Below are 10,917 nucleotides of genomic sequence, written 5' to 3' on the forward strand. Positions count from 1 at the left end.
GGTTACGACACGTTCTGTCCGCCATGTTTCAATACTGCTCTACTTAATGTGTAGCTTTCTGTCTGTTTACATCCTATCTAAGTATTACACATTTCACAAAAATACATATTAATACACATAGCAATTTGCAATGGGAACACACAAAATAAAATCACACTGTGGCTCCTGATAATATTCCCAGTTCTTAACCTTGGCATACAAAGTAAACAAACACAATCTACATAAATGTACCGCGACCGGACCCTAATGGCGACACAAGAAGATTAGCTTAGCTGCTACTGGAGTTGCTTATGACGGCATTACAACCTTTTAATACAACATTCACGGCGGAGTTAACTAGCCAACTCTTCCCCACATATCTGAATCCTTTCCCAGCTCATTCTTATGTACATTCATGACTCTTATATTGTTTGCTTACCTGTAAACATACACAGGCAAAGTACACATTTGGTTACGACACGTTCTGTCCGCCATGTTTCAATACTGCTCTACTTAAAGCCACTACGAGTAACATGGCACGTTGGCGTCCCCTTTGGACAAAAGCGGTAGTATTTTTACGACGCCCGCTGTCGCAAAGCTGTTTTCTAGCGCGTGCCAGGCGTGCGAGTGTGAACTGAGAAGGGCGCAATATAGTGCATGTCTGTGTGTTGAAAGTGTGAGCACTCTTTTCGGCTCCGTGAGAGTGGTTTTGACACTGCATCAACTAATGCCAGTCACTCCCACACACACCTGATCACACACCTGATTGCAATGAGTTGATGCAGCAGTGTCACCTAACTACTCTCTCTCACGGAGCTGAAAGATTACGTGTCCTCACAGAAAGCGAATGAACGAGAGACGGCAGTTAGTATGGATCACGATGAGGTAATGTGTTTGTGTTGTTGATGTAAATAATGACTATTTCAGATAATGGTTATCTGATGATGGCTCATTCATTTAGGAGTAAACACTGCAGTCTAGTTTCGCACTCGTGAAATTGTATACACGTTGCTTGGCAACGCCCTCGTCCCCCCCGTAGCCTATATCACTCTCCCTTTTAGCTTTTCTTCATTGCATTTTCATTTTTTTCTTTGATGGTTCAGCCCCGTTATCAGTCATTATGACGACAAATAACTGTCTCAAACTAGGCTCCCACTCCCCTTCCCTCACCTGTAGGGATAGGCTTCTCAAATCACGTTGCTGCGCCACACTGAACTCTGTGACCAATATGGATATGTGACCATAGAGCCTGCACGAGCGAACCGAAAATCGGACTGGGTGTGCGACCAGACCAAAAGCAGTAATAAAAACTATTTAAAAACGTCTTTCTTTGCACTGATGGTCTCGTTTGCTGTTACAGGTAGTTTATGATTATCAGAGGAAACATGAGGCTGTTTAAAAGATATTTAAATGTTACTCGTAGCCGCTTTAATGTGTAGCTTTCACAGGACAGAAGTGCACCAATAGATCAAAGCCACCCTGTGGCGGAAATGAGGTACTACATGCATTACATTATATGCCTGTATAAAGGTAAATGGAGCACAATGTTTACTTCAAAATGAAACAAAAACAAGAATAATGACTGTTAAACTAATTATGGCAAAAATAAGGACTTATATATGGGGGGGTGTACTTATCTAACACTATTCTCACATATGTGTAACTTACACACTATTCAAACCGATCCTGAATTGTAATGCTTTGGGGGATTCTGAATTGTGATGCTTTGTGGTCCCCCCCCCCCCTTTACTTACTTACTTATGCCTCTTCTTCCCCCATGGGAAATAAGGCCGATACAATGTGTCTCCATTTGTTTCTGTCTTTGGCAACATGTTGTGCCTTAGCCTTGTACATCATACTAGCATTGCACAACATACTTCAAACACTATACATGTAGGCTACATAAGCCCTGCAGCTCACCCTAAGAAAACATTTCCTCAGAAACATGTTCGTGCGTCATCAATCACACAGAAAGACAATCGTGGAACTTCCTTGGAGTCAGTATCGAGTATTACATTTCTGTTGGTATGTCAGTTTCCGGGTCAGAGCCATCAAGACGCTGGCCGCACGTAGCTTGTGTCATTGTGGCACGTTAGCCCGCTGATTACTGTTATATAAATAATTATTTGGAACTTCAAAAATTAAAATGCACATTTTTTATATTTTCTGTTCGTCTCCTTTCCCATTTTCTTATGTAAACGGTGACATGGAAAATAAAATATAAGAAATGGCAATCAATTCATGTTTTACAGGCATATTTTGAATAAAACAGTCAGTTTTTTATTTTTTTAAATGAAAAATGTTACAGTAGTCTGTCTGTCCTGTTAGTGCGTCATCAATCACACAGAAAGACAATCGTGGAACTTCCTTGTCAAAACAGGTCAACCAGGAAACATAGGCAAATTCAAACAAAAGACTCTCTGTGTGCGTGCCTGTGCGTGTGTGTGTGTGTATCTCTTTATCATTCATCCAAGCGAATCCATCATCTTGTTCAATGAATTGGAAACAGAAACTAAGACAAACTGTGTGTGAGTGTGTGTGTGTGTGTGTGTGTGTGTGTGTGTGTGTGTGTGTGTGTGTGTGTGTGTGTGTGTGTGAGTGAGTGTGAGAGAGAGAGAGGTCTCCTTACAGAGGCAATGTGCCAGACTCACAATTTCAGTTGATTAAAATGTATAAATAACTAAACATGAAAATACATTGCCTCTGTAAGGAGACCTCTCTCTCTCTCTCTCTCTCTCTCTCTCTCTCTCACACACACAACTCAGTCGTGCGCTGGAACGGTGCAAAATATGATAATAGTGGGAAACAGGTGAGTGTGTTGTTTTGGCGCTGACCTGCTATAATCACTACACTACCATTCAAAAACTGTGAAAACAGCAATAGTCAAAAACTTGAGGTGACACGTTAATCTGCAGTGACAATCCACGAGTCGCGGCCGATAATCAGTGTGCATTAATCAATACAATTGGCCATATAAAACACGCAATCTTTCTCCTTCTCAATCTTCCCGTTTTCTGTTTTATGCCCCCCGAGAGCTTTCTTATCTGCCTCTCCATCTGCAGGTCCCTGTCATCAGATGACAACACGATTGAAATGAAAGCTCTCGCGCTCCAGCGCGTGCTCGAGGGGGCGCGCACTGGAGTGCCTATAGTGTGGGGAGGAGGAGGCAAAGGAGCGGGGGGCGCCTTATCAGTGACGTGCCTCTGTTACTGATCATATCATTTACACAAACGCTGTTAAATACAGAAAAATGCTGACTCCAAATAATTTTCCCCCGATCGCTTTGGCGCCCCTCTAGTGCATACCCACTTTTTGCGCCACTGCTATTGGCCTATTCCAAAGCCCATTCTGTATATCTGAATCTGTGAGCTTTTGGACAAAGTGGATGGATGAAAGCAAGGACTGGCAACAGTTACGAGTCATGTTGCTGTCAAACAGGAGTTTCCTTTAAATAAGCAGTACATTCTGCTGTAGAAATACTACAAAGGTCTATTGCACAAACAAATGATGTTACACCTGGATTTCACATCGAATGTGTGCCCTGAAAGAGGTCTAAAAAAGAGATACGGACACCAATATTTAGCTTTTTGTTTATATAAAATACATGTTGCAGTACACAATTTCATCCCAACAACTTTAATAATAAAATAACACAATATATAGCATATTGTAAGCAAAATAAAAACAATAGATTTGGACCCAAAAAAAATAAACTTTTCAACTGAATCAAGCCTTAAAGCCAGTGCAGTCGTCTTGAATAAGATTTATTAATTTAAACCCCTTATAATGGAAACCATTTAAAACATCTATAATTCTACCAGTGGGTTCTTGTAGAGAAGACTGTGGACACCACGGTCTTACAAACCTTACAACCCTGCACTATTCTCACCTAGGGCTGTTTGGATACCGCAGTAAATGTGTACCAGACGTTTGCTTAAATACTTTTATAAATCATTCTTTTATATAAATAGTATGAAAAGTTTGATTTAAAAAAAATAATATTTGACCAAACAATAAGCAAACATGTCATAATTGTTCCATGATTTTTGGAACAATTATGTGCTATGGACATGATTCAGCTAGCATGATGAGAATAATAAGCATAAATACCCAGCCCCAGTTACAACACATTCCCAATGCTAAACTGATAACAATGATATAATAAATGCAAAAATATATCCAAATGACTCGTTTTTTCAGTGACTGTCAACAGTCTTTTTTTTGTCACTGGTTCATAACATGTGACAACCAACCCCCCCAAAAATGTGACGACCAACCCCAAATGGAATTTATTGCTAGCATCAAGGCCAACAACCACCTGACAACTAATTAGCTTGCTAAAAACAAACTAAACTATAGCTTACCCTTCACACTTTTTTAGGGTAACAAGTGTTTTGTTATAAACCCATTGTGTAAAAGCCTAGAAGAAAAATACTGAGGAGCTAAATATTTTCAATTTGACATGAAAAACACTAACAGTCCTCTCACCTTAAATGCAGCAGTCTAACTCAAAGGAAGACTATGTAGGTGACCTCTGATCCCAGTTGTGGATATTTACATACCAAAATTTGTGATTTTTTTTTTTTTTTTTTATCAAAATGAATTGCGAAAATATAAAAAAGTATAAACATACTTAATATGTTCCTTTCTGTATTTCCACCGTGGTAGTGTTGTTTTGAAAACATATTGTTTTTTGTATTTGATTTGATTGTAATTGATTTCCTTTTCCTTTTTTTTAAATAAAGCAAATTCGAAGCAGATGCCTTGTACATATTTAGACATGATATAATTACATTCTATGATCTCCCTGAAGCACCGATGCACATGCAATGATTTTGAATAATTATATAATCTTTCTAAGCCAGTGTAGGCCTATACCAGAATAACGTATTGGCACAGTCAAGTCAATGCAACGCTCACACCCCAATCACACGAGTCGGTAATATATCTTTTTTACCGAAGTTTCTGTCTTGAGGCCTACCACATTTCAGATTAGGATCATGTATTTTATGCCACATAAAATACATTTGATCTGGCAGGAATCTGTGTACCAATAAGAGTTCTTTATAAAAACAGGGGTCATATAGATCTACTTTCTTTGAGGGGATGTCCAGTCCTAGGGTCCTGAAGCCCACATGGAAAACTGGACTGAGACCTGCTTTGACCAGACACATTCCCATGTAAACATCATCAATTGGACTGATAGTAATGGACTGGGACATTTTGTATATGACCAAAGCTGTGTAACCAGAAAAGAGGAAGCCCCCACCACTACAATAGGGGGGAAACGAGTCTGACTCCTGCACCTGAACCGGGACATAGTATTTGCTCTGTGACCACCGAGAGGGCCCCGTCTTCGGGAACAGGTAGCCAGCAAAGAGGTGCTTGCTTCCATCATTAGCATCTTGGCTTTGGAGATACTCCACCATGTTGTCTGTGTTGGCAAAGACGTCATCGTCACCATTGAGCAAGAAGCGAGCGTTCGGACAGTTTCTTTCCATCCATTCCAGGAAGAGAATCTGCTTCATGGTGAGGTTATAGAATGTGTCCTTAAAGTCCCATTGGAGGATGTCGTTGTACTCACGTTGCTCCAGCTCAAGTAGTGTGTTCAGTCTCTCTTTCTCAAAACCAGAACCGGTGGTTCCTGAGATGAAGATCCTTCTGATCCACACACCGTTATGAAGCCTCTCTTTGGCCCAGGTTTTGCGCAGCACCTCTCGGCGGTCATAGTTCACTGGGGAGCTTTTAATGACCAGCAGTAGGAAGACTTCTGCTGACTTATCAGCTCCTCCACATTTGTCAGGCAGGTCCAGTAGCATGGGGAAATGGCGACAGTGTCGATAGTAGAGAAAGTCTTGAATGTGCTGAGGAAGAGAGCTGAATCCTGTGACGTTGGCAGCAGATGTGTTTTGTTCACATCTTGGCCAGGAGTATACATAGGAGTTCTTAGTGGTGGTTTGGTTCATCATTTGACTGTTAGCCTCTCTCACATGTATTGGGGGTAGAATGATTTTATGTTCAATATAATCCTTACAGAGATGGAGCACCAACAGACCAAGAGCTATCGCCACCAAGATAGCTCTGACCTTTCTCATATTTGAAGATCTGCAGTGACAAAAACAAAAATAACACAAGTTTTTTTATCAGAACAACTCATAATGACACACACTATATCAGTTTATCCTATGGCAAAGTTCACACTCAGCTGGAGAACAAACATATAATACATTGATAAGATGATATGGTATGGTTTAATGTTGTTTAGTTATGAAATGGTTTTAAAACCAATATTGTTCACAAATGAAAAGTCAAACATAGCAAGACTAAATGTCTTAAAGTTAAGAACCATGCAACAATTCCTGTAAAATCAATGAAGGAATTGTAAATTGTTTGGGGAAAACAATGAAAATTGGTTAAGTTATGATATTGTACATGCACTAATTAGAGATGTTATCTGCCGCATTAATATCTTATTTATTGTCTTCTAAGTTCCTACCTATCAAATAGTGAGTTTAAAAAATGGTGATTAAGCATATGACCCACTGATGAAAACGCCTGTATTTGCTGCTTTGCCCTGTAATACAATGGGGCTGCAGCGGTGTGTTCTTTTACTCAGGACATTGGAGCTTCAGACTCAGCAGTACTGAGTTCAGACCTGTGTGCTTTCCAGTACATCTGTACATTTTTTTTAATTTCGTTTTTATGTTTTATACAGTCTATGGTTTGTATAAGACATGGTCATAGGTCCCACAACAGAAGTGCCTGCAACTACATTTACGGCCACTAGAAGCCATATTACAATTTTAAATGAGCGCATGTCTATTTAGTCCAATTGTAGTGTGTAAATTGTGTAAATTCAAGGGTTAATCTAACCAGTGACTTGGCAACAATGTATTATGAATCTGTGTATTGTGTATTGTGTGACAGCAAGGGAACTGAGGTCATTAAGGTATCGCTTTTGAATGAACAAAATTAAAATGCTGTTCAACTATTTTGTGTCTGTGAATAACCTGGTAGTCTGATGCTATTCTTTCCTTAATTTGCCTAGTGTTCTTGCATGCTATCTGCTTTACTTGTGGTTACAATGGTTTTGTTGTGTTTCTTGAGAAAAGCAGCAGCTGTGCCATTTAAAGTGTACTTGAACCACTCTCTCTAGCTTAGGTCCGTTGGAAGGATAATGATTCAAGTGGTATCTAAGAAGACACTTACTACCAAATATCCAACTACAGTTAACTTTAAAAGCAACATCGCCAGCGCCATTTAGAAAAACACTAAAAATAGAGTTAACACACACATACTTTAGTGATCTTTTACTCTAGTAATGGTGGTTTTCAATTGTCCAACAATTCAAAATCAGTAAAGATTTTCTCTGTGCAATATACTGTTTATTATATTTGATTTTTAAATCTATAGTAGCTCAATAAAATGTGCTACTAGAAGCACAGATGTTTAGAATCAACTGTTGAGAAGATTGGAGGTAAACATTACAGTTGGATGTTTGAGAACCAACAGAGGTTGTTATGGGCAGAATTGAGACAACATTTTAAATATATGTGCCTGGTCTGAAAATATGAGACCCATAAATTAACTTGTTGCACATTTTGCATTACAGTAGTGCTCTAAACAACACGCTGGGGCTGACAGGAGTGAGCAGACAGAGCTTCAGAGGATACATGAGGTGGCTTGGCATCTGCCCGCTGAGTCCTCCCAGGCTGTGCTGTTACAAGGGGTGTGGGGTAGCAACAAATCAAATGCTGTAATGTCTCCTCAAAATGGGTGGACCATGTAACATTGGTGGTGTCAGACATTGAGTCACTAGGACAAATTAAACACCCATTTGAAAAAATGTGGAAAGGGATGCTCTCCATATGATCCCAGCTGACTGACTGCATGAAACCCACCACCTACCACATCCTTGTTTACTGGCAATACACAATCGTACAATATTTAAGTGAGTGGAGTACATTCTTCCCCAAATCAATAACACATCATATATTAAAGTAGGCTACTACTCAGAGCTTGGTTCTTTAATTACACAAGGTGTTTTGCATTCGTTGTTTGTGAGGTTCTATTTGTTACAAAAGTGGTGTAGTGTTTTCGCATAACGTCATCGTAGCATTTTAAACATTTCTCCTTACCTCATTATTAAAATTTGTATCGTTGCTCAATGATGCATTCGGAATCTAATAAGAAAGAAGTGGTAAAAGAGAACAAAGTTCAACTGTTGTTAAGGATGTTGCAGGATATAAAGAGTGCTCAACATGTTTCTATTGTTTGTTTTACCGCTATATACAGCAAAACAGTGGCTACAAATCAGCAGTATACCTTTAGAGATACTTCTTTTAGTTTGTCTGCTACATTTCAGAGGTTCTTACTCGTAACTTTGCAGATTGTACATACAACATATATCACTTGTAAAATATAATAGCATAGGTTAAAATAAAAAACAGTTTATTGGCTAACGCCATCACTCTGACCAGCACACTACAGATTGACAATGAAGATAAAACCTTCAGTTTGTATTCCTTTGTGATGGCCTCTGCTGTAATCCTTATGGGATTTACTCAAGAAATGTACATAAGTGAAATTCTGAGGTAGACCAATTAAATTAACATTCATGTTACTACACTATAGGCTACTACACCACTTGAGAAGGAAATGCTGCACCTTTTGTTCTGTAACATTTATTTGACAGATATAGTTACCTGTCAAATTTTACATGTCATTTTACAGATGTCAAAATAATAAAATTATCAAGTATTTCACAAAACCCGCCGAAATTACAAAAGTAAAACAGATTTGAGCAGGGAAACTTATTTTTTCATCATCCATCTCTCATTAAACATCTCAGGACCCCTCTGGATTATCTTGTGATTAAACATTGAGAAGCCATAACAGTTTAATATTGTCGTGTAGCCCTACTACATTTATAGTCACATGGGACAGCATACTGCACCATGAGTAAGCTTTTGAATGGAGCACTTTTACTTATAAAACAGCACATCAGGGTACAAATAAATTAAGTAGGCCTACCCTATACCCTTTTTTTTATTTATATTTTTTTTATTGAACCATTCATAATGTAAAGTCAACTCTTAATTGATCTCTCGAGTATAAATAAAGGTTAAATGAAAATGAAAAAGTATGACGGTGTGTTAATTTACTTCTTTAAAGGTTTAAACGTGCTTTTCTTTAAAGGTTTAAACGTGCTTTTGGTCTCAAATCACACTAGGCTGTACAAAAAAAAAAAAAAAACGCCTAAAGTGTCATGCAGTAGGCTAGCTCAAGGAAGTAGGTAGGCTATAGTGATTTGACGGATCGGATTACATTTATATTTAACTGGAAAAAGACAACTTGTTCCTTCTCCCGATTTTCCTATTAAAGGCCTACTTCACCGGTTTGAATATGAAGGTGTATTGAATTCTGAGATCCTATGTAGTATAAATGTGCAAAGAAAATTGAAATCGGTTCATCCTAGCCTGAGAAAAGGCAGAAAGAGTTTTTTTTAACCCTATATTTCTCTTTCTTGTGACATCACAGAAAGAGAAATATAGGGTTAAAAAAAACTTACTTTGTAAATATTACTGTGATGTCTTTTACTGTGACATCACAGTAATATTTACAAAGTAAGTTCTTCCTCCAGGATAGTAGGCTATTCCTCCGGAGAAGTTGGTATGGTAACTCAAATAAACAGCACTACATGAAGTTGGTTGGTAAACTTGACTAAGTGTGGCTCACTTACCGTTTCGATGAGATAGATCCTCACGTCTGTCTCTGTAGTCACAAAGAGTATTAATAAGTTAGTGGGCAGCAGCAGCAAAGCTATGAGCTGCTGGCCCCGCCTGTTTCTGCTGCTGCGGGAGGAGAGCTGATAAAATCTGCCAGTCAAGCACTCTATCTATCCTCAGCACGCTACACATCTGAAAGGATTCACAAAAGGTGTGGTGGGTAGGGTATTATGTACTGTAAACAATAGCTTTCATTCCTAGGTATCACAGGTGTAACCAGCCACAGCCAACTGGACAAACTAGTTCCCCTCTCTCCCCTGTGTCCACTCTTAAAGCTGCAGTTGAGAGTTTTTTTACTGTAATATTTGGCAAAACTGTCATAATAGCCATTCAGCTATATGTAGGTGAAGTGGTCTGAAAATATTTTTTTATCACTTTGCTCCCCCCTGCCTCTGTGTGCTGCCCCCCAAAATTGCCACCGCTCATGTTAATTTTGACCAATCAGAGCGAGGTCAGATTCTCCGTTCTTATTGGCTGTGGGACCTTGGCAAGATTCAAGATACTTTATTTGTCATTGTACCAAAACAACGAAATTTTGTTTACAGTTATACCCCACCAAGAGACATTGAGTGACAATAAACAAACATGGGAGACAGGAGGGATACACTGAAGAGTCGTCTAGCGTGCGCTGCGCCCCCTTAAAGTAGGAAGGATAAAGAGAACATCAGGGAAAGACAGGTTAAAAAAAATGCTACTCTCACACTCTGCTCCTTATGGGTGCGAAGTGTGTGATTAGTACAAAAACCACCTTAGCATAATAAGCAACAAGATAACGCCACAGACAAATAGAACACGTTGATAAGCACAGAGGAATGGGTTAAGGGTTCATGGGACGGTAGGTGTCACAGCCCAGGCACTAGGGGGCGTACGCGGCCGGCAGGCGCCCCGCCCGCAGCATCCGATCTGCAACGTGGGAGGGAGAGGGGGACGGAGTCAAGAAGGCTTGAGTGGTCAGGGTCATGTGTGTTATGTGTCTACGTGTGTGTGTATGTGTGTTCCGATTATCTAACTCCGTCCAGACACAACGGGAGTCAACAGACAACCTCGAGGCAACGACGTTGATGCGTCAGTTGCGTGAGCGTTCACGACCCTAGCAGTCTGACACTAGCCTACTGTTTGGTACAAGGCTACTACGGCGGACAGCGAGTAG

At 39.6% G+C, this 10,917-nt stretch overlaps 1 protein-coding gene across 2 annotated transcripts; it reads right to left on the reverse strand.

Annotated features, from left to right (window-relative positions):
* Positions 1–3,588: 3,588 nt before the first annotated feature.
* LOC307257445 (N-acetyllactosaminide beta-1,3-N-acetylglucosaminyltransferase 3-like) lies at positions 3,589–9,819 on the reverse strand. 2 transcript variants are annotated; one of them, XM_080036681.1, is made up of 3 exons: positions 9,722–9,819; positions 8,118–8,162; positions 3,589–6,084 (listed from the first exon to the last, which is right to left on the reverse strand). In XM_080036681.1, the coding sequence occupies exons 2-3, from the start codon at positions 8,120–8,122 to the stop codon at positions 4,896–4,898; spliced, it is 1,194 nt and encodes a 397-aa protein (XP_079892807.1). In that variant the 5' UTR covers positions 8,123–8,162; positions 9,722–9,819; the 3' UTR covers positions 3,589–4,895. The 2 variants fall into 2 exon arrangements, with proteins under 2 accessions (XP_079892807.1, XP_079892808.1); XM_080036682.1 differs by lacking the exon at positions 8,118–8,162 and having other exon boundaries at positions 9,722–9,750.
* Positions 9,820–10,917: the final 1,098 nt, after the last annotated feature.

Source organism: Ammodytes marinus (genome assembly GCF_949987685.1).
Source record: "Ammodytes marinus genome assembly, chromosome: 11".
Taxonomy (NCBI): domain Eukaryota; kingdom Metazoa; phylum Chordata; class Actinopteri; order Uranoscopiformes; family Ammodytidae; genus Ammodytes; species Ammodytes marinus.